The 24,930-nt window shown below is 36.2% G+C and overlaps 1 protein-coding gene across 12 annotated transcripts in view; it reads right to left on the bottom strand.

The window, feature by feature from the left end:
- MED30 (mediator complex subunit 30) overlaps positions 1 to 24,715 on the bottom strand; it is a 63,754-nt gene extending 39,039 nt beyond the window's left edge. For 4 of the 12 annotated variants that reach the window (XM_082433259.1, XM_082433264.1, XM_082433263.1 and 1 more), the window contains exons 1-3: positions 24,359 to 24,715; positions 17,038 to 17,196; positions 14,995 to 15,099 (exon numbers count right to left, since the gene is read on the bottom strand). In XM_082433259.1, the coding sequence (XP_082289385.1) occupies positions 14,995 to 15,099; positions 17,038 to 17,196; positions 24,359 to 24,535 (441 nt within the window). In that variant the 5' untranslated portion in view covers positions 24,536 to 24,715. Of the gene's footprint in view, positions 1 to 11; positions 4,485 to 5,287; positions 5,687 to 9,297; positions 9,783 to 9,807; positions 11,064 to 14,994; positions 15,100 to 17,037; positions 17,197 to 24,358 lie in introns of those variants that run through there. The other 8 variants (XR_014255497.1, XM_082433265.1, XM_082433266.1 and 5 more) reach the window with 6 other exon arrangements.
- Positions 24,716 to 24,930: the final 215 nt, after the last annotated feature.

Below are 24,930 nucleotides of genomic sequence, written 5' to 3'. Positions count from 1 at the left end.
TATTCAAAACACAGAAACACATTTATTTTTTCCCCACCAGCTGTAATTCTCAAACCACCCTTTACTCAGGCAATTATACCAGTTTTCTGTTTCATCAGAGAATTCAATTTAAAATTTTAGTGTCAGTGGTTAAAATACTTCATACATAACTTCAAGTTTGTATGGTTTTAATTCACATTTATGTTTCCATTCACACCTTGCATTCTTTAATTGATTTATTTGTTAGTGATGCCATCTGTAGATTTTGGGTACTGAGCTTTCACAAATGACTTTTCTTCCCCCTCCCAAAGCTGTTTTGAAAACTATTTCCCTCACCTTATTGCAATTAAAGCTGTGCTACATTCTCATTTCTGGACTTGAACATTTTTATAGCATTGCCTTTTTGTGTCTTTAGATTGTTACAGGTCTGGGCATACGTAGCAGTAACTTTCTAACCACAGAGATAATTTTTTTGTGTGGAACCTCTGGGAAGGAGGCCTCTAGCTTGAGCTCTGTAATCTGCTCTACAGGCACCAAGATAATCTAAGTCCCCATGGAATAAAAGCAGGCCATTGGTTCTTTGGGTTGGTTGGTGAGCATCCAATTTGTAAATGTGAAGAAGTCCCCTTTCGAGAAGCCTAGAGTTTGTGTATAGGGACAGCTGTCTTCTAGCTTATATTCCATAACCTTTGAGCAAAAGGTCCTTTCCAACTTGGTATATCCACCTCCTAGCCTGGTGCCCAGAGTCTGTAGGTGATCAACAGATGGCTGTTAGATGAGTAAATCATAAATCCAGCTTAGTTATTTTATCAGTCTAAAACAAGACGTGGCTGGAACTTCCCTGGTGGCACAGTGGTTAAGAATCCGCCTGCCAATGCAGGGGACACGGGTTCGAGCCCTGGTCCGGGAAGATCCCACGTGCCGCGGAGCAACTAAGCCCGTGCGCCACAACTGCTGAGCCTGTGCTCCAGAGCCTGTGAGCCACAACTACTGAAGTCCGCGTGCCTAGAGCCCGTGCTCCGCATCAAGAGAAGCTGCCACAACTAGAGAAAGCCCGTGTGCAGCAACGAAGCCCCAATGCAGCCAAAAATAAAAAGATAAATAAATAAATAAATTTATTAAAAAAATAAATAAAACAAGATGTGGCCATGTACAGCATGAAACAGGGAACAAGGAGAAATGTCATCTTCCTTTTGTCTTCACTCAACCTCTCAAATGTCTTGAAATTATTATGATCTCTAAGGATGGAAGATAATGCATCAATCCCCTTTGCCTCTCAAAGTTGTTGACCGGGTGGCATTCTCGCTTCAGTTTTCTCCTGAGCGGTGTGATTGTGGTTGATGACACCCACACCCCTGACACCCAAGAGCGTACAGTCAGCCAGCTATCCTTCGAAACTACATTAGTGTGTAGGTGAGTTTTAGGACTTTCTCCTCTTGAAGTTCTTTGCTCCGAATATTTAACTATTACTGGAAAAATCAGTCCTTCAGGATTCTTTCCATGCTTTTAAATCTGCATACAGCAGTGGCTCTTACCTTGGCCGACCGTTGGAATCACCTGGGGAGCTTTAAAACACATTGCTGCCTGGATCCCACCCCAGCCATTCTGACTGAATTGGCCTGGGGCATGGCTTCACAGGGGATTTTGACATTTTCCCAGTTGATTCTCATGTTCAGCCAAGGTTGAGAACTGCTCCTATAAAGTATTATTTTTAAATTCTTAAAAGGCTAGAACTTTAAATATGGCACAAAACTTTTCATTTTGTATCAATACTGCTACTTTTTATACAGTTTTTCATGTTAAAATACTCATGACTATCACTAAACTGCATAGAAAAATATTTTTCCAGTGTTGGTGACAGATCACCTGGAAAACTTGTTTTTAAATATGCAAACTCTTAGACCCTACTTTAGAGATTCTGATTCAGTAAACTTGTGCTAAGTCCAAAATCTGTATTTTTAAAAGTGCACCCAAGTTGATTCCCGTGCTCGCTAACCTTGAAGAGGTACTGCCTCAAAAAGACATCTGAATTAAGTTAAAACAGGTTAAGGTAGTTCTAACAAGGACATGCCACTTGGTGATCTTGTAATCCTGTGTCATAGAATAAGATCTCAAAGTACAGAGAAAATACAGGTTTACATTTTCTTTGTAAGTTTTGGGAATGCAAATTACATATTGACAACAAGCTAGAATTTTCAAAAAAAAATGCATGAATCATCAGTGCATTCATACATTTACTGATGTAAATGCATTAGTGTACAATTCAACCCTATGTAAAAATATAAACTTAAAGATATTAACGTAAATATATTAACTCTACTTCTTTAAGTTAAAAAAAAGATATGAGAGAATTCACGACTGCTACCATGTTAAAAATATATATACATCTGGAATATCTTTCAGTTTAGGCTTAAAAAAATCAGTCCTTGGTCCACAAATGTTTTAAAGGAATAGAAAAAATTTTAAGGCATCCAGTTATGTTGGACAAATTTGATAACAAAGTCTTTGAGCTTTAGGACAAAGCACACATTTTAGTTTAAGGCTGAAAGACTGCTCTCTCTAGCTTAAACTTCCTTGGGAATTTAAGGTAAGAAAATGAATTACTCAAACTGGAACTACATCAAAATGTCAAGTTAACACATTTTGTCTTGTAATGGTGCCAAGGGATCTAATGTCTGAATGATGAGGGCCTTCGGTTTCCAAATCATTTTAAAGATAATTTCATTACCAGGATGCTGAAGTTTTCATTTTATTTTTTTCTTAGCTCTTTCGTATCTCTGCTTTAACCCATGTAAGGCTAACCAAGACCTGATAAGATCACATTGCAATTAATTGAAAAAGCTTCAAAGAAAAAAAAACAAAGGCTGCAAAGAAAAATGTCAACACAGAAGTCCACAAATTGAGAAAAAAATTAAAATTAACAATTTTCTCATGATAGTCAATGATGCATTTAGTTTTCTCTAAAACTTTTCTTGGGGTTTGAGAGTTGAATAACTGATGTTATCTGAGACAGTATTAGAACCAAGGAAGAACATCAGTGGACTGTGGTTGCCATTGTTGTACGTTTTTCTTCCAAATTTTTCTGATTGGTATTTTTTTCCCTAGTATTTGTTCCCTGCTCAGTAACTTTTCCATGACTCTCACACCCAATTCCTAGCCACAGAGATGGGCTTATAACCTGGCTGATCTAATTATAGAACCCACACGTACACACAGTTGGTTCAAAGGTTGGTTACGTGACCCAAGCTGTGCTGATCAGGGTCCACTCCAGTTCTCAACGCAGAGTGGGAGGAGAAGGGGCCCAGTCTCTGGAGTCAGGGCGTGGAAAAGATGTAAAGGTAAGCTGGTGGGAGGCCATCTTTCCCACCATTTGGAGAAAGCCGGTCTACAGTAGGAGAGAATGGAGCAGAGAGAGAGCGGAAATTAGGGGTGGGCAAAGAGAATCCTGGGGTATTGAATCTTGGTTCTAATTCTTGAAGTCTTGGTTTCTGCAGCTTTTCTCTGCTTCTGTGAGCTCTTCTCAAGCATCCTTTCTTGGGACATGAATTAATAAATTCCCTTTTTGGCTTAAGCCATTTGGAATTGGGTTTCTAACATTTGCAACTACAATTCTAACAAAGAATATAAGATCAACTAATCATTTTACAGACAAGAAAACTGAGATTTACTTGCCCAAGGCCACACATGGTGATTGAATTGCCTTTCTGGCTCTTCAGTCTCCCGGCATGCTCTCCCTCAAAAAGCTGAAACTTTGTTAGTGGAGTCTATGTTTTTATAACCCCAACACATTCATAACAAGCCTCAAGTAGACTAGTGAGTGACTGTATAAACCGGCATCAGTTTTGAGGACTTCAAGAACACACAGAATTTGAGGTTCCCAGAATTTGGGGCTACTGCTCTATGAGAGTAGCTGCCTCGATTATTTCTCCACATTGAGATTCCCTATAGAACCAAGCCCCCAAAGATACAATTTCCACATTCCTTTCAAGAGTTGAGTTTGTGACACCTTGAATGATCTAAGGAGTTGAGTGTGATTAAAACAAAACAAAACCAAAAAACTCCATTTGGTTAAAACATTTTTTTATAACTGCTTTACAAGTTGTCAGTACCAAAACACTAAATTCCCAGTAGTCATCAGCAATCTACCATGCAAAGAACATACAGTGAAAACCTGTAAAAAAAAAAAAAACAAAACAAAAAAAAAAAAAAAAAAAACCCTCCATGTCCAACTGGTGATAGGCTAAATAAAATAGATACTGCAGACTTCTGGGGTAGATTGAATTATTGGTCCTAATTCTTCTTGTCATAGCTTCATATACCATTACCTTCTGCCTTATAACTGCTGTGCTTCCCACCACGGGGTCATTTCCCCATTTGACTAACACTGGGCTTGCTCAGGGGAACTTGCTCTGATGAATGTGCAGTTAGAGAGTCTAAAGATGTCCCCGTGGTTTGGCTTGTCTTGTCGTGCTTCTGCCACTTGTTAGAGGTGGGAATCTGTATAACTTAAAATGAATAGGCAGTATTTGCACATGCTGGAAAATTCCACAGGTACCAAAGGGTATACAATGAATAGTAAGCATCTTCTGTACCCTTATCCTCAACCACCCAGGTTCCCTCCCCAGAGGAAGCTGGTACCCTCCAGAGAATCCATATACTACAAAGTCAAATAGCAGTATTTACTGAGTTCGAACCAAGGCCAGTAGGTAGGGGCTTCTGGATCAGGCTGGGAGAAATCTTTCCTGAGAAGGATCCAACTCTCTTATTTGGGGATACATTATTTATAATCTGAGAAACCAGCTCCTGTAGGCAGACCTGTAAAGGACTTATTACTGTAGACCAACTACCAGTCTACAGAAGCACTGGTCATACAGAACTATCTCATTTAAACTCTTAAAAATTCACTGTTTCTAAAACATGCTTAAGATTACTTTAGGATATATCTGAAAAATCAGATAGGGGGTTGCTTCTTGGCCTAAAGCAGGTAGCAAATAAGCGCATAGTTGGGATTTCAACACATTTTTCTCTCCTTTTAGGGACAGATCATTCCAATTAAGGCCAAACACTTGAAGAACCACAATAAAAACAATTTCAGTTTTCATCTGCTTACAACAATAGAGAAGTTAACTGTTTTCTCATTCTAACTTCCTTGGGACTCAAACTAAATTTTAAAAATTGAGCTGAAATGGTAACTTATATGTTTAATTTGTACCACAGATGGACTGAACTTGATATTTTCATCTGCAAAAATGTTTAAACCTTTCATTTTCTCCTAAAAGGGTAATGAAATGAACAAAACAACCATTGATCAAATTTAGAAATTTATTTACAAAACTTAATTACTTTGCTTTTAAAAAACAATTATTTAATTCATGAAGATTAACCAAAAACAAACCCCATCAAAGTTTACTACCATAATCTTTCGCAGGATCAAAAGCTTAAAGAAAAACCACCAATGAATGCTTTCATGTAAAACCACAGTGTAAAAAATAGAACCTTTCATTCTAGTGACTAGAATAAAAGCAGATAAATAATCTTCTTTAAAGGGAAAAAATACTTGAGGGGAAAAAAATGGTATAACATGTGTAATGCTGGACATTTAAATATCAGTTTAGTTCCTCATTGCTAACATGGCATTTATATCCCAGATGAGATTTCGTAATTGATCCATAATTTGCTTCAGCTGTTGATTCTTCTGTTTGAGTTTCTGTACAAACAAAAGAATTTATCAAAAATGTTTAATGAAATATATACCATGAAGGTAGAAGACTAAAATGTCATAAGTTAGAACTCTAATGATCCAGACAGAAATTAAGCTAATTTCCTTAAAGGCAGAAGGTCTCAATCCTTTTCTGGTCACAAACATTCACTGCAAGGCATGATGAATTCTAATTCAGCCCCCAGAGGCCTACAGCTCCATCCCCCACCTCCCTTTACTCCTCCACTTCTACCACCAAAGAAAATAAGCTAAATATTTACTTGTTATAAAACCTAAGTACATAGATTTTCCAAGAGGCAGCGTAGCATAATGGTTAAGAGCACAATCTCTAGAGCCAGACTCTCTGGGTTTATACTCAGCTCCTGCACTAACTAAATATATGATGTTGGCCAAATTACTTAAGCTCTCTGTCCCTCAGTTTCCACAACAGAAAAATGGGGAAAATAACTGAACCTACCTCATAAGAGTTTTTATGAGGATCAAAAGATTTGATTCATGTCAAGTGTTAGAACTGTGCCTGGCATACAAGTAAGCATTCAACAAATGTTACTGGTAGGCACAGAACATAAACCGTCAATATAGAATATAAAGTATAATAAAAATGCAATGCCTGATGTAATTGGTCTTCCAAACATGTGGCAGAAGTCACTGTTTGCTCTCAGCATGAAGTGCAATCTAATGCTGAAAACTGAAGACAAGATGGTACAGCCCTGATATAATCTTCTTCATAACTAAGATTTGCTGGATGCCCTGAATGCACATGGCAGGTGTCTCTGTCTCTCTAGATCTGGGTTTCTACTAGACCACAGTTTGTAAACTTCTTTTTAAGCATCCTTTCTTCAAATCCTATGTAGTAAATGTCTGTGTAGATAAAACAAGATAAACATAAAGAATTTCAAAGTGTTTTACTAGTTATTATAATAATCATTACTTTTAAGTAACCTCTTGGAAACATTACATTTGAAAGTAATATATTTAGTTAGATAATTTTAAAGATACTGTATTAAAATACCTCCAGATCAAGTAGTACATGTTCATTATAAAGAGACCTAAAAATCTTAATTTTGATTTCATTAAAGAGCAAACTAAGATTAAATAAATCGCTCATATTCTATCTAGAGTTAGAGAGGTAACAGGAGGTAAGAAGCTAAAAGGGAGGAAGAAATTCTTATCGGAAAACAGAAAAGCAATTTAAAGAGACTTCAATATTAATTAAATTTAATTCATATTTGAAAAGAGAATTAACACAACACAGTCAGATTAAAACATATGACCGTAGAGTACACAGGGTAAGCATACAGTATTCAGTACCATAAAGCTCACTTTAACATAGTTTTGGGGAAAAAGATACTATTAGTACTTCAGGTACTCAGTCTCCTTGTTCAGTTTTCACACGCCCGATCTTCTAAGTTCTGTTGTCGTAAGTATGTGGTAGCTGCCTGTTAAGTCTCTGTCATCCTAGAGACCAAGAAACTTCTGCCAGCAATCAAGGGTGGCAGCAAAACAGGAATATACGAATAAAGGTGTATATTGGGAGGTCGAAAACCTTAGTTCCAGTTCTGACTTTGCCTCTAACTTGCTATTTGATCTTAGACAAATTCCTTATCCTCAGTTTTCTTCTGTAAGAAATTGGATTATATAATCTATTAGGCCCTTGCCAGTTCTAATTTCTTTATACCCATACATAAGATGAAAATCAGTTACACAGACACATGTAATGAAAACCAGTAAGCTTAGTTCAGGGAACTAATTCAAGGCTTCAAAATGATTCAGTCAGCTGCCCTTTTCCACCAAGCCATCATTCCTCTAAGCTGTGAGAGACTTCAGCTACCATGATTCCCTGCTCAATTCTCATTTTTCAGGTGGAAAGTAGAGAAGAGCAACTTAATAAGAATAAAAGGAAGAGAAAGAATATGAGTTGATTTTTAAAAAATTATTTGAATTGGTACCTTCTGACATATCTTGAATATGGTCACTTTAAAAAATTTCAGAACTTCTCTTTGGAATGGAATTCTTAGCCTGTAACACATTTTGTTCCATAAATATTTACTGAGGGTATATTATGTGCCCGGCTCTGGGTTAGGCATTGTAAGGGAAGAAAAATGAGTAAGAAACGGTCTGTTGCCTTGAAGAAACTCAGCATGAAGTAGGAAGAAGATATACTGCCCAAACGACTAGACCATAACCTGGTTAAGGCAGATGGCAGGGGAAAAATATCAGGTGCTGTAGAACCCCAACTGGTAGGGTCAGCAAACAAGGAAAATATTTTTGTTTGGGGTCTAGAAAAGTTGGTGGTGAGCAAAAAGTGGAAGGAAGGATAAATTTGGTCTTGTTAGTAGATAATGGGGATCCATTAAAATTCTTGAAGAAGAAGAAATATGATTTAAACTGCAGTGAAAAAGGTTAACTATGCAAATGTGTGTGACAGGTTCTCCTAAATAACTTCAATAGTGACAAATCTGTATCCATGGAAAAGGAGAAAGAGGAGGTATTTAAGTTTTTGAAACAGCTGAAGACCATTCAAAGGCCAAGTCTGGTGAAAGAAGCTTAGTGATCACATTTCAGTATAAATTAAGGAGTAACTAGAAGTAATGAAATTATATTCTTGAGTGGTTAAAAACAGACTTTCAAATCAATATCAAAACAGAGGTTACAGATGGCTCCCACAATGGTTACATCACTGGAATAAATGCTACTTTCAAGAATACTCATTTGGAAATATAAATTCTGATGTACTCATTTAAAAAATTTAGCGTCATTAACTCTTAAATAAAGTAAGAGAACTAAAAAATGTGGGATATTTTCAAGGTAATATTCAACTCTAGGGAATAGTAAAACTTTTTTAAAGTATGATATGTCATAAGGCATTTGGACAGTTTGTCTCAAAGAGGCCACAAAGTTTTAAATTAAAAGAATTAGTATACAAGTAAAATACCTAGAGCCAAAACACATCATGAAAATATCAACAGCAAAGCTGACAGTTATGCTTATTAGTGGTTAAACTGTAAATAAATTTTCATGACATGATACAGGATTTAATATATACAGTCTTGCCACTGATTGATTTTAACAGAGGTTGACAGCTGCTGTTATCAAAATCCATCATCTGTGCCTAATTTGTTACATTAACAGGTGAATGTGTAAGTAGAGTAGATACTTAAAAAAATATGTTTATGCTAAGTCATACCATGTAATTTACTATTCATACAAAGGCTGTGACAATTGGTCAAAAATGCTTTAACTTCTAACTGCTTGAACTCAATTATATGTCAACTCTGTAAAAACTACCCACATATCTCTTTCAGTTTCATTTTACCATTAACAGAATACTTTTAAGCAAAATAGAACTCATTCTGATATCCTTAAAATATAGTCTCAAACAAGTGTTCATCCTTTACTTGGGTATTAAGGCTTATGGATTCAAGGACATATGAAAAGAAAATGAAGTATTTTAAAAAGCTAAAAATTTGACTATTAAAATTAGGCCATTCTGCATCTGATGATTTATATCAAATACTGATTACAAATTTCATGCCCCAAAGTTTCATGCCACTATGGTAGACATTAGTGATATATATGTTGTTAGAAACCAGACTGACCATCAATATGTTCTGTACAATTTCAAGTACACAGTGATATTCAGCTGACCATTAAACAATGTGGGGGACTGGTTCCAGGACCTGCCGTGGTACCAAAATCTGAGGATGCTCAAGTCCCACAGTCTGCCCTCTGTATCCATGGTTCTGCTTCCGCAGATTCAGTCAACTGCATATTGTGTAGTACTGGAGTATTTTATTGAAAAAAATCTGCATATGAGTGGATCTGCACAGTTCAAACCTGTGTTGTTCCAGGGTCAACTGTAGTTGAAAAATTAACTCAATTAATTTAAACTACTTTTAATAGCATCTGTGTGATTATGTAATTAGGCCAACATTTTACCATCTGAAGGTAGCTATTTAAAATAAACATATTTTTCACAGAAACATTCAGGTATGTGTGCCATTAAGGCAGAAAAATATATATCAATTGATCATGAGTTTACTCAGTGTTTTAAAATTTTTCAATTATATTTTAATCTTATATTCTAGAAGGGAGGTACAAAGTTGGAAGAAGTGGGGGAAAAGAAAAAATAAAATACATTAGTACCACTAATTATACATAAGATAACTTGGTTAACAGTCAGAATATGTATTATAGTCAATTCACATTTATAATATTTTATTTAAGGAATGAGTCAAAAACCTCTTTGGGTCAAAACCACTTTGGTTTTCAGCTGTTAACTTTATTCTCTTCTGCCTTTTTTAGGGGAATTTCAATTTGAGTTAACCAAATCTTAGTCCTCTCCCTCTTTTTTTTTTTGGTTTCTGTTTACTGCTTAATTCTTGAGTACTGTCTCAAATTATAGTAACAATTCCCAGGAAGAGCCATGAGGCCAATCAAATGAATACTTCCTCTGCCATTCAAGAGAAGATATTTTCTCTCTAAATTCTCTTAAAAAAAAATTCCCATGGAAATATAGGGCTAAGCTTTAAATCTGTTTAATTTAAAACATGTAATGGATTCTTTCCTCTTTGTAATAATCTTCAGTTCAATACCATGTTAACTAAAACAAGTTTTATCCCAAAGTTAGAAGTATGTACGACAGCAAATTCAACAGATTCAAATGGTTTATTCAAAATCAAAACGAGTTCTCAAATGCCTGAAGTATAAATGGGAACACAGAATTTAAAATATGGGCTTTTATTCCATAAATAGATGAACGTTCAGAAATACTACTTTGTGCATTGAAATAAGCCTGTTGCAGATAAACACTGCGGACTAAACACATGTGTTTATCTTTTCTTTTTTCTCAAACCCTAATAAAATGGCAGGAGAGGAATGAAAAAGCTATAACTCCATGTGGAGAAAAATGATCAGAAAGGAGACAACAGTAGATGTCAGGTGGCACATTTTAAGAATGAAAAGTAGAAGGGGAGCAATAAATGACATGGGAGGAAACTACTGTACAGCCCAGATGGATGCAGGAAGGATGCCAATGAGAATGGGCTGATCCTCCACGGAGAACTGGAGACAGGTGCCATCGCAAAGTCAGCACGTGAGGCCCAGGGGACAGAAACGGGAGGGAAACAGCTACAGGGACTAGCGAGAGCCCCAGGTGCTCACTTCCACTCCTCACCAACAGGGGACTGAGTACCCTCTCCCGTGTCCTGTCCCACGTTTCAGGGAACGAGAGGTTTGTTTCCTATGAAATTGAACCAGAACAGCTGGGGATTCAGTGCCACCAGCACAGCAGACGGCAAGAAGACATGAGCCTATACTCTATGTAGGGCACTGGAAGATTCTTCTCTGAAGAAACGGAATAGCCCTCAAGAAAAAAAGCCTCAGTAAATGATAGTTGGGGGTCCCCCCAAAGAGAAGAGCCAACTTGCTTCCAAATCTCGCTATGATGAAGCCAACTCACAAAGCCTGTGATAGGCTTTCTAGTGCTTCCCTCCCAAATATAAATGGCTCATGTTTAAGCATCAGATGCTCACCAGATCTTTTAGAGCCTCCATCTGCAAAGACAACAAAGCATAACGGGTTGGCAAACTATGGCACGTGACCTGTTTTTGTAAGGCCCATGAGCTAAGGATGGTTTTTACATCAGAACAAGGACCATGGGCTTCCCTGGTGATGCAGTGGTTAAGAATCCGCCTGCCAACGCAGGGGACACGGGTTCGAGCCCTGGTCCGGAAAGATCCCATGTGCCACAGAGCAACTAAGCCTGTGCACCACAACTACTGAGCCTGTGCTCTAGAGTCCATGAGCCACAACTACTGAGCCCACGCGCCTAGAGCCCGTGCTCCGCAACAAGAGAAGCCACCACAATGAGAAGCCCGTGCACCGCAAGGAAGAGTAGCCCCCGCTTGCAATGAAGACCCAACGCAGCCAAAAATAAATAAATGAAATAATTAAAAAAAAAAAAAAAAAAGAACAAGGACCACATGTCTCACAAAGCCTAAAATATTTACTATCTGGTCCTTTAAAGTTTGCCAAACCCTGTATGAGAAGATTATGGAAGAATACCTTCCAATTTCTGAGGGAACTTAATTTACAACATAGAATTTCATATCTAGCCAAACGATCAACTGGACAGATACGTGAAGGCTAAAAACTTAAGTCCCTGCATTCCTCCTAGAAGAAGCCACTGACATATGGACCTTACTGAGGGAGAAATAAACCAAGAAAGAGAAAGATAGGAGATTGAGGAAATAGTGAAACCAACAGAAGAGGTGAAGGAAAGCCCCAGGGCAATGGATGAACAGCAGGCCTAGGGAGCATTCAACCCAGACCTGACGAGATGGGAGGACTCTGGTGGGGGGGTGGAATAAACCTGTAAGTCGTCTGATAATTTGATTCTGGAAAGTCGGAAAACAGTACTGAGGTGCGGCCACAGATGTATAAAGAACTAACTAAAATTTTTCAAAATTACAGAATTATTAACTTTAGGAAAACAAAATAATTATTCAAGGAAATGTAATTCTAGTTTACTATGTGGCTTAGCAATAAGCAGTATTTATGTGCCATAATAATATGAACACAGAATATTTACTGAACCCCAATTATGACAACGGCATTGAAAGGACTGGGGGAAGGAAAGTATGTAGGTGGGTCCAAAGTATGTAGGTGGGTCCAGGACAGAGAGAGACTGTACAGAGAGCTACATCCTCATGTGGAGAAAGAAATACTTTTATACATCATAGTCTTGGTATCAATTACATCCTTTACTTAAAATCCACAAAATTCTACGTCAATAGCTAGTAAGAGTTTTTTGATTACACACTGTCAAAGTATTACTATACTCTGATTATATGATAGGTCTTTAAAAAAATCAAGAATAGCTTATGACTAAATCATCATATTAGGAAAAAAAGAGGAACTTAGAGAAATGGAAAGTGAAATGAAACTTACCTTTAGAAAAATTACATCTTTCTGAAGTTACACAAATTTCCCCCCACCCTCCTGCTGATCCCCTCACAAATATCATGATATCTTCTATGGTAGAGAACAAACTATATGTATGTCACATGTGGTACTCTGAAATCAAAGTTACCATCACAATTGTGTTTTATTTATATATACATTTCATTGTATTTTATAAATAATATCCTTACTACAGAGAAAAATAATAGAACACATCCATTGTGAATTAATATAGATTATCAACAGAAACATGTAACACTTAATAAATGAATGTCTCATATCTCTGTACTACCAAACACCACTTATTCTTCAAGATCTAAATTAAAAGTTCCCAATCCCCTCCTAATCCCCTCCTAATTTCCTACTGTAAATTGTTTATACTTATTACTGTCAAATTTGCTGGAACTATTCTTCTTAATTTATATTTCACCTCTTAAAAATTGTTTTAAATGTTATTTTAGAAAAATCTATCCATCTTTCTTTTTTCCTGAGTTTTGATATAATTTTTCTTTTAATTTTCCAATATTTTGTTTTGCAAGTCTTATTTTCAACTCTGAAATTCATTTTGACACATGGTGTAATGTAAAAGCTAGCTTAATTTTCCCTAGAAGTGTCTCTTTTTAAAGACTGATTTTCCACACAATCCCTCTTATGTCATATTAAATTCTCATATACAATAGGAAGACTTTTTCTGGCTATTATTTTACTAATCTATTTTTGTGCTGGTATTTCACACTTAATTATTGTTTTTACAGTATGCTTCATATCACGTTCTAGTTTTTGAAGCAAAGAGTTCTTTATTTTATTACTCTTATAGGAATTGTTTTATGTATGTATTTTAGTATACTCTCAAGAAAAAAATTCCCATTTGGATTTTATTTGGATTTGTTTTTTGATTGGTATTGCACTAAAATCTTACTATTTTTGTGCAGTTTCAAGAGAATTCATATTTGGATTTGGACTGTTACTGTATTAAACTATGAAATAATCACGACTGGCATTTTTAGAATAGTTATTGCCCATATAAGAACTTAATGTGTTCTTTCAACTATTCAAAACTTCTTTTATGTACCTTAATAAGTTTAGTTACATATATCATGGAAATAATTCCTAACTAAATATTAGTTGTTACAATTGTGAATAGTATCTTATATTCTAATTTCTTTATGGCATTATAGAAAAATGGTATCAATCTTGTATTAAGCTCTTTTTTCAAACACTTATTGACTCATTAATCAATGAGCTTCTTTGAGCTTAAGCTTGAGTTAAAATGTTATGTACAAGCTTAAGGAACTTAACAGATTTGTACATAATATTATAACCCCTGTTTCCTAAAGTTTATTTCTGTTTCACTGGCTATAACTTCTAAAATAGTATTAAACACAGTGGTGTAAGGCACCCTATTTTATGCCTATATTTCATCTCTATGAAAAATGTTGGCTATTTATCTGAAATAAGTTTTTTTTTTTAAAAAGACTATCTTGTTAATAGTTTTAAGCATTCGTTGAATCAGCAGCATTTGAAGTCTATCAAATGTCTTTTAGATCTGAGAAAAATAAATTTTTTTTTCAATTTAATCTACTGATATTACATATTATATATGTAAACTGAGTCATCCTCCTCTACCTCAGAAAACCCTCTGTGGCTGTGGTGGATTAATTAATACCCTGATGAATTCTATTAACTAGCATTAAGAATTTCAGGAGTGGGGCAGGAGGTGGGAGTGTGTATTTGTAAGTGAAGGAGCGAGATTGGTAGTTTTATTTACTGTGCTATTTGTTAGGTTTTGGTAAGCCATGTTTCCACCACAGAATGAACTGACAACATTCTTTTTTTCCCTATGTTTCTAGAGAACTATCTGAACATTATCTTCTGAACTTCTAAAAGTACTCAGCAATAAATTCAAGTTAGGAACTTTTGGGGGGTGGAGGGTGGGATGGGGTAGTGCTTTGATAACTCAATTTCTTATTCAGCTGTTGAGACATTCACCTCTCCTACTTGTAAATTTTTATCATTTGCTGCTCCAAATATGCTCTAAGCTAGAGAGCTACAATTCTGCCTAGAAAAGAAAAAAGTAAATGGGTTGTGACTGAGTGCCTATGAGGCTTTTCTAAGAGCTTTATTGCCTGAATTCTGTGATCTCTCTTCTGACTATTCAAATGGCATTTCTGCTTACCTTTTAGTTCTGGGTTGTACTCTAAGTAGGTTAAATTTGTCACAGAAAACAACTTCAGGTAATTCTATAATTCAAATTATGTTTTTGAGTTACACAGACTCCCTTGTAATTTGTATCAATAATTCGGAAATATAAAACATACAGACTAGCAACTCACTTTATTGACTTCAGCAATTTCTCGCCTCTCTTCACTAGCAAAACGAGGTGGGCCGGCCCGGTCATCATTCTTTGAGCCATCTTCTTCCACGTATGGAATAAGTTGCTGGGAGTGACAGACAAAAGTTAAAAAAGTCAAGCATATGACACACAATTTCCAATTATACTGGTATAGATAATGCATCCGATTAAGATCAATTTTTATACTTTTCTCTTAATAGTACAAAAATACATTTTAATTCAAATGACGGCCTAAAATAAAAGCCTTAGAAGTCTGTCATTTCAGTGCACTCTAACATTAGCTTTTCAGGTTTCTTTTGCAAAATAGTTCTTTTAGCAAAATTAGTTGTCACATATAATTAAGTAATATCCTAATTAAGTAATATCCTACTCAGTCAATCAGCAAATATTTAATTGGCAGATAGTGGGTGAGGAGACACTGCAAAAATAATGACAAATAAGATACAAGTCCTACCCTTAAGAAGTTTATAGTTCATTGAGATGGAACAGGCTTTCCTTCATCTATACTAAAAAGAAAGGAACTTCATGGTTGTGTATTATATAAATGTGATTTACTTGCTATCTAGTATCTGTGCAGATTTCTAGATGTCTTTTAGTTGGGAGAAAGTTTTTTTGTAAGAGAAGAAAATTTATATAGCAGTGAAACTTCTAGCAGGATTATAATTAAATACGTATGATTTGTGATGAAGTTTATTTGATGAAGCCTCTTGCAACAGAGACTTCAGGAATTATCTAGTCCTTCCATCTTTTATTACCAGTGCAGGAACAGGACAGAGGTAAATAACTGGTACAATCAGGAGTCAATCTGGCCAAACTTCTATGAATTCTTGGGACAAATATAAACTTGCCCACATTCACAGCTACTTTCTTCTTTTCCTCTCTCCTAACGCAAGCAGAGTGGTCCTTCCTCCTGAAGACACTTAGTCTCCATTCCTGTGCCCTGATTCCTCTGCCCTCCTGTCTTCATTATTTATTTCCCCCAACCTCACCCTACCATTTTCTTCCTTTTTTATCTAAACATGTTCTCCCATTTGGAGGAAAAAATCCCAAACCCTCAACTCTATCCCTCCTTCCATCTACTGCTTTCTTCCCTTGCTTTTAATAATCTAAGCTTCTTGAAAGATGGATATCCACTTTCTGGCTTCAGTTCCTTATTTCCTGATTAATCTTCAGCTCACTGTGATATGACTTCTTGTTGCTACCTTTCACAGAAGCTCTGCTCAAATATACCAACAATTAATCTGGTGGACAGTTTTCATTCTTTATTTTCCTTGACTTCTCTGCAGCATCTGTCAATATCAACCACATTTCCCATCTTCCACATCTCTGACCACTTCTTTTCAGGCTGTATTGCAGTTTACTCTTTCACTGTTCACTCTTTACATGCTGATCACTCAAACAAGAAAGCACTGATCACAGGAAACTGTTCCTTATATGTAATGAGAGAACATCCAAACCTTCCCAGCTACCTTTGGTGGCAGAGATATAACTTGTCAACAGGAAAAGGGCACCTATAAAAATATCATATACCTAATTAACTAAAATATATCTATGATCCAAGATTAAATTAAAAAAATATTTAAAAACTAGAGTGATTCCACTAAGATAATTTAATAATGATAAAAATAGTTATAACCTTTTATCCATAAAGAATTTACATGAAAACCACTTTAAAAGGATTCTACAATACTATTAATATGCCTACTAAAACATCATGCACTGATTTAATTAAAATGAGACACTGGAAGCAATAATAAAAATTGCCACAGACAACCCTCTCCTCCCAACAACAAAAATTTACTATCAGCCTGGATGTTAAAGTCTACTAGAAATTATTAACATGAAAAGACAGTAATCATTCTATGCATATATATATATCACAATTTCATCTTCTCTAGTCAAAAGCAAAACCAGTGTGTTTCATAATCTGGAAATATGGTGAAAACAGAAGAGAGAAAGGAAAAAAATTACAAATGTCCTGAGACTATCTTAGACTCATCCTCCCTCTACCACTAAAACTTGCCTCTACTGGAATGGGATCCATCCCGCCGCAGTTTTCATTGCATTTATCATAGACCAATCTCAGCTTCCTGAAGAGAATAGAGAGTTGGCGAAGATGATCCTGTAGCTTTGCTAACCGGTCTTGATATGTTCCAGTATGGTAAGTGACACCGTTTGGCAGCTTCTCAACAAAAAGACAAAAATATAAGGTAATGAAAATCGAGATTTTCTTTCAGTAAAGCTAGCAAAAAGAAACAGTCTTTAAGCAATGCATAAAAGCAAGCTGTTCCTCACAGTTAATCAAGTGCAATTTTAAGAATTTAAGAGTAATACATGTTCATTTATTAATTAGCTCCTTGGCATACTGTAAAGCAGCTCTAGAAAAGACTTTGTGATAAGCCCCTCTGATCAGCTGAAATGCTTTCCACCTCTAACTTTTGATTATATCACAGCTTTGTATTATAACTTTAAAAAGAATACACAATTTTAATATCACTTACTATTATATAAAGGCAGCAAGCTTCTGAACTCAACCAGGAAATTAAAAACAAAATACAATTTAAAGGAAAAGAAGAAGAAAAGAAAAAAATTAAGATCAGGACTTTTCAGCAGCAGAAGAAGAGTATGCTGCCACTGTTGCAAAAATAATCTCAAAATACCTTAAATATGATAAGATAATTAAGATACTCAAGGCATGCATTAAAACATAAAGCTGTCACCAGAAGTTTTACTTTAAAAGGAAATCAATAGCAGGAGATAGGTGCAAATCAATCTGTACTTGAACATCATTAATAAATTACTACAAGTAACTGCTATGATCATAACTCTGTGTTGGATGCTTATATATTTTTAATTCAGGAATTTTATCAAAAGAAGCCAAAAATATATACTGAAATGACAAAAATCACAGATAAATGGAAAAACTACTACTTATTTAGAACTAAATGCACCTTTTGTGCAGTGCTGAAACTCACAAACAAAATCTTCCTTTCTCTGTACACCTTTACAGTATTTTATTCCCACAATTTGAGCTGTGAAATCATCCTGAAATTAGAATTAACAAAATTTGTACCATGTTTTCTAGTATACGAGGTAATTTCATTATAAGCACTCATACATACACTTACCCTGGGGAATAAAGTGACTTAAAACCAAGACCCAGACTACTGTCTAATAGCTAGAAGATCAGTCCAGTCTTTCTAAACCTCAGTTCATCCTTTTTTTCTTTTCTAAACAGATGAGGCAGGAATGCAAAAAAAAAAAAAAAAAAAAGCCTGATAGAGTGTTCAGAGAAGAAAGACAAGACACACTATCATTACAAGTAGGTAAAACCATAAACACTAAAAAAAAAAAAAAAAAAAAAAAGACTGTAAAGGCCTATACGTAGTTGTTAAAAGGTGTAACAGTTGATAAAAGATGTAATAGGAAGATAGGCTTAATAATTCATTTTCTTCTTTTCTCTCATTTCCAAATTTCCTGTAATGTTATGTTTATAAGTTAAGGAGATGGATCTTCTGAAATTCTTTGAAATGAGTTTTATTAGGATTTTTGGAAATTCTCAAGAATTAAAACATCCTGAGGATTATATCTCAAAGAAATGTGATAAAAGTACCAAGGACTGAATTAGTGAAAACAGTTTAAAGGAGAAAAGCATTAAGAGTTCACCCCCCAATACAACGTAGGATTTCTCATGACCTTTCAATTTATGAACTTTCACAAACATTAACAAATAAGAGAAAAGTTTCAAAGGGTCACTGCTTTCTTGTTTGGGTGGTAATAAGAAGTATAATGATTACATCTTGTATACAGAAGCAGGCTCTACCTTTATTATGGTACTGACTACGTTGAGTACTTTGCCCATATTTTGTACTTAATAAAGACTAGAAGCAACTGACCTTTATATCCCTGTATTTAGTATAGTGCACACACACAGAAAGTTTTAAAGTACAGTCTGGATTATTTTACTTTCATGAATTATTTTTTCCATAAATCGACACTTAAAATTCGCTAAGAATTCTGTGTTATGCAAAAGAACTCTTGATAAATCCTTTCATAAAGGAAAACAAAATCCTTCGAAATACAAAGAACCACCCTCCTCAAATTCACCCTCTTAGCAAGTCTGGGTATTAGTTTTCACATAGAGCATCAGCTTCTCAAAGAAGGAAGCAATTAATTCTTCAAAAAATTTACACTTTTCATGTGTCAGACACTGTTCTAGAATCTGAGGTACAGCAGTGAACATGAGAGAGACAAGTTTCCTATACTATACAGTATAAGTTATAATAGTGCCTAGGAGCTCTTGGGATATACTATATAATGTAGATGTTTAGCTAACAAGATCATCAATAACCATCTCACTAATGAACACTGAATATCTGTAAATAAATATGTGATCATACCACTAGACACTAAAAAGGCATTCAACTAAATTCAACATCCATTCTTAAAACAAATACAAAACTCTTAATAAAAATTCCCCAACACGATAAAATACATTTATCTCAGTTAAAAAGTCAGCACCAGGCTTCCCTGGTGGTGCAGTGGTTGAGAATCTGCCTGCCAATGCAGGGGACACGGGTTCGAGCCCCGGTCTGGGAGGATCCCACATGCCGCGGAACGGCTAGGCCCATGAGCCACAATTACTGAGCCTGAGCGTCTGGAGCCGGTGCTCCGCAACAAGAGAGGCCGCGATAGTGAGAAGCCCGCGCACCGCGATGAAGAGTGGCCCCCGCTTGCCACAGCTAGAGAGAGCCCTAGCACAGAAACGAAGACCCAACACAGCCATAAATAAAAAAAATAATAAAAAAAAAAGAATACAAGCAACCTAAACTTCAATTTGAAAAAAAAAGAAAAAGTCAGCACCATGATTAATGTGGAAATATTACAAGCATCTGCGCTAAAGTCAGGAACAGAACAGGATGTCTACTAAGACCACTAATACTACCAGTGAACACTGTTCTGGAGGTACTGGCCAATGCAGTCAGAGAAGAAAAAAATGTTGAAATATTAAAAAGCTGTGGTATAATCGTCACTATTTACAAATGATATAAAGTGCTGCTATCAATAAAGGAAGTCAAGAGAGAGATGGGTACAAAATTAATACACAGAAAACCATAGCTCTGCTTTCATATATAAAAACAAAAGAAAATGAGAAAGGAAAAAGACCCCATTTACAACAGCAACAATAAGGATAAAATATCCAGATAAAATATTTGACTTAAAAAATGTCAAGATAAATATGAAAACTTAAAATACTTCATAGAGACACAAAAAAGGATATTTTGTGTTCTTGGTTAATAAGACTCAACATCATACCAATATAAAGTCTCTCTAGGTTAAATCAACCGAATAAAAGCACTAACAGGATTTTCTCAGAACTATTAAGGTGATTCTAAAGTACATGTGGAAAGATAAGCAAGAATAGCCAGGGCAATTTTGAAAAATAAGTGTAAATACTTTATAGAGCCTCAATAAATATAAGAAAGTTTGCCATTACTACATAAAAGAAGGCAGCTAAGTGGAATAGAGCATCCATAAATTGATTCGTTTATATGAAGTAGCATCTGAAATCAATGGGGGAGGAAAACAAATTATTCAGTCAACCTTCTGGAAAAAGTAAAGTTGGGGCCATGCCTTACACTTCATACTAGGATAAATTCCATATGGATCAAAGTTGAGGTATAAAAATTGAAACAAAACTGAATTTTTCCTGATTTTGGAGTGGGGAAGGACTTCCTAACTTAGACATTGAACCTAAAAAGACTGATAAATTCAGCTACCTTAAAAAAAATATATGTATGGCAAAAGGTAAACAACAGACTGGGGGAAAAAATACTTGCAAGTTATATCATACAGAGCAGGTTTTTCTAATATGTAAATAGCCAAATCTTATAAGTTGAGGGAGAGGGTAAAAAAGACCAAAAAAAAAAAAAAAAAGATAGAAAAATCGGCAACTAATATGAACAGGCAGTTAATGGAAAAGGAAACAGAAATGATTCATAAAAATATGAAGAGATGCTGGGACTCATTAAGACTAGGAGAAATGTAAAGTAGATTTTCACCTATCAAATGATCAAAGATCCAGAAATAGAATTTGCTGTGTTAGTCACAGCCTGATTGTTGGTCAGGAAATGGTAGCATAAGCTGGTACAACTTCCATGGAGTGCAATTCATCATAATTTATCTAATTACAGAAGCACAAAGCCACGTCTAAGAATTATCCTGCAGGTATACTTGAGCATTTATGTAGGAAGGTGTTCACTACAGTATAGCAGAGATTAAAAGCAATCTAAATGCCCTTCACTAGAGGACTGGCTAAATAAAGCACCGTATGTCCATGCAGTGGATTACTATATTATACACCTTAAAAGGAAAAGGAAGTATTTTCTATATAGATATGAATAAACTCCAAAAGGTACCAAATGAAAAAAGCAAGGTGCAAAATGTGTATAATATACTAGTATTATCTGTGCAAAAAGGGAGGAAATGAAATAATATACATATACATTTGCTTAAATATGCACAGACTATCTGGAAGGATATACTAGGATAGTAATAAAAATCAATAATAATCATCACCTGTGGAGAGAAGTTAGCTAGCAGATAGTGATGGGAGGGGGAATGTTCACTGTAATGTCCTTTTTTATTTCTGAATTCTGAATGTATTATATATTCAAAACAATTTTCTTTTAAGATTTAAAGCATAACAAATAGAACCAAAGCAATACATTCTTATGCAGGGAATCTTAATCTGGGATCTAGCGATCTTTGGGGAGACATCTGTTAACCCCCTGAAATTTTATTCAAAATGTTTACATGTGCATTTTTCTCAGAAGAGAGTCTATAGTTATCATTAGATTTTCAAGAGACTAAAGGACAACTAATAAAGAACCATTTCTCTAAAACAAATGCTCAGATATAACCTCAGCAGTTGATATTTATGGCACTTCATCCTTCTAGATTAATAATATAGAAGATAATTTTAAAAATTTGAATACTTAAAAAAATGCATTAATAAATAGCTTATATGTAGTCTTGTTTGTACCACTTCTCTCAGCTTTTTATAAATGAAAGAGCACATTGTTGCTTCATTTCCAGCCAATTATGATATGGCCCACAGGGTCTTAGAGGAGTTAAATCACAGAATTCACAATATAAGAAGCACAAAGAAATAACTATTGTAGTCCCTTACAAATTGGTTTTGAATATATGTCCACATGTAATCTAGTTATTAATAATACTTTTTTGAAAGAGTTCAGTTCTTTCATTGTTGGTTATGGATGTGTATTATATCTCTGTTAATAGTACAAATTGTTTGACAGCAAGTTAGTATCATAAAGAGGTTAGTAGGACGAGCTACCAGTCATGTGTGATGTTGGGTAAAATCTTCTCATTTTAAGCCTCAGTTTCCTTAACTGTAAAATCGGGATAAAAATACTTCTTATAACTGTTCTTATAACAGTATACCTGACCAAGGAAAGTACTTCATAAATGTAAGCTATTAGCTCTACTAGTCCAATACAGCAGGTTGAAAATAAAGAAATATTTGCTAAATTCTGAGATCATTTAACCCATACTTTAATCATCTTATATATTAATCTATTAATTTTAAAACAATAGCCAAAGATTTCATATCTTCTCTTGGATTCCCTTTGTATTTTATTTCACACTGGCTTTACTGACATGGTCTTAAAAGATTTCCATACAACTGTATTACTTCTAGAATCAAGAGGAAAAAAAAAAACTCAACCATTAAAAAAAAAAAAAGGCAATAAAACATTCTTTAGTGCACCAATTGAAATAAGAGTTCTAAAGTTCTAAGAGTCTGAGGGCCTGGTTTCAAATTTACCCTACACTGACTAGATTTGGACAAGTCACTTCACCTCTCAGAATCATAGAATCCTCATCCATAAAACAAGAATGATACCCACATCACATAGTAGTAAAGATAAGCATTAAAAATGGGTTAGCAAAATGGTGCTGGAATAATTGGATATCCAAATGCAAAAAAAAAAAAAAACCACTCAGATCCATATCTATCATTATATAAAAAAATTAACTCCATGCGGATCAGAGACCTCAATGTAAAACCTAGAACTATAAAACTTCCAGAAGAAAACATAGGAAATCTTTGCCACCTTGGGTTAGACAAAGATTTCTTAGATATGGCACCAAAAGCAAAAATCTGTAAAAGAACAAATAAATTGGATTCCATCAAAATTTAAAATATCTGTTCTTCAAAAGGCAATGTGAAGAGAATGAAAAGACAAGCCACAGACTGCGAGACAAAACAAAAAGACATACAATGCAGAAAAAAAAGAAAAGACATACAATAACAAGTGCTGGCAAGAATGAGGACTAACTAGAAGGCTCAAGCACTGCTGATGAAAATGTGAAATGGTGAGGCCACTTTGGAAAAGTTTCTTAAAATGTTAAACAGACATTTCCCTTATAACCCAGCAATTCCACTCCCAGGCATCTATCTACTTAAGAGAAATGAAACACATGTTCACACAAACATTTGTAGCTGAACACTCATAGCAGTATTATTTATAATAGCTCCAAAGTGGATACAACACAAATGTCCATCAACAGATGAACAGATATGCTAATTGTGTTATATTCATACGGTAGAACACTGTTCAGCAATGAAGAGGAAGGAACTACTGATATATGCTGAGTGAAAGGAGCCACACCACCCGCCCGCACCAAAAATCATAGTGTATGTTATATGAAACTCTATAAAATGCAAACTAATTTACGGTGCCAGAAAGCAAAGCAGAGATTGGCTGTGGATGGAAGGCCAGAAGTAAAGATTTAAAATGGGCACGAGGAAACTTTGTGGGGTGATGGATGGTTTCACAAGTACACATGTGTCAAAACTTTAAATGCATTGTACTGTACGTCAATTATACCAAAATAAAGCAGTTTAACAAAATGCTTAGCAGAATCTGAATTCAACACCTTGGACCCTCAAAAAGTATTCTGTGGGAAAATATGAGATTAAAATAATCCCAAGAGCATGGCGGAGTGAGACTCACCTCTACCTTGAAAGATACAAGAGTTCGCCTAGAAACCTGAGAAACCCGGTCGAATCTAGAAAATGTGGCTTCAATCTTCCAGAAATCCGCCATGGAAAACATCACCTCCACATCTTGGGGACAGACACATTACTGGGGAACGCTTCTGAATGTAAATGGGGGCGACCACATACTCGAGGTTTGGCCAGGGCAGCCGCGTCGACGCCCAGGGGCCCCACGTAACAAACCAGCAGCCCCTTCCCTTGCAGAAACATCCCGCTTTCTCCACGCACGGCCATGAGCGGAGCCCTCCTTCCTTCCCACCTGCATGTTCCTCAGGAGCTGGAAGATCTCCATGGTGCGGTACACGATGTCCTGGACCGTCTCCTGCCCGATCCGGCAGAGCGATGCGGTGTTGACCTCCCGGGCCGCCTGCTGGGCCTGGGGCCCGGCGAAGGGCCCGGGCGCCATCCCCGACGCCGCCAACGGAGGGGTGGACATGGCGTGGCAGCGGCGTCAGGTCAGCAGGGCTGCAGAGTAGGCGTCAGGGCGTCTGCCCGACGCTCGGCGGTCGCTGGCCTCGGCGCGAGCAGAAGCTTCTAAGACTCGGGCGGTCTGATTTAAACACAGCTGCCGCGACTTCCGCCACCGTGACGTAACACGTCATCAAACGTCACGGGGACTGCGCCCTCGGCGGGGTCCCTGGGAACCTGTGTCAGCGCAAGGTCGGCCGGGATTGGACTGGACGCCCGGGCGGGGCGGGACGGACGGGTTGAGTAGCCAATCACCGGCTGTACTCTAGCCAGAGGGGGCGGAGCGCGTGGTGGAAGGCCGGTGGGCTTTCCCACCACTTCGTTTCCCAGTCTCAGCCAGTTAGAATTCTTGATAGAACGCTT

This window comes from Balaenoptera physalus (genome assembly GCF_965194825.1).
Source record: "Balaenoptera physalus genome assembly, chromosome: 17".
Classification (NCBI taxonomy): Eukaryota; Metazoa; Chordata; class Mammalia; order Artiodactyla; family Balaenopteridae; genus Balaenoptera; species Balaenoptera physalus.
Note: the sequence above shows the minus strand (reverse complement) of the source record. Positions and strands in the feature narration are given on the sequence as shown.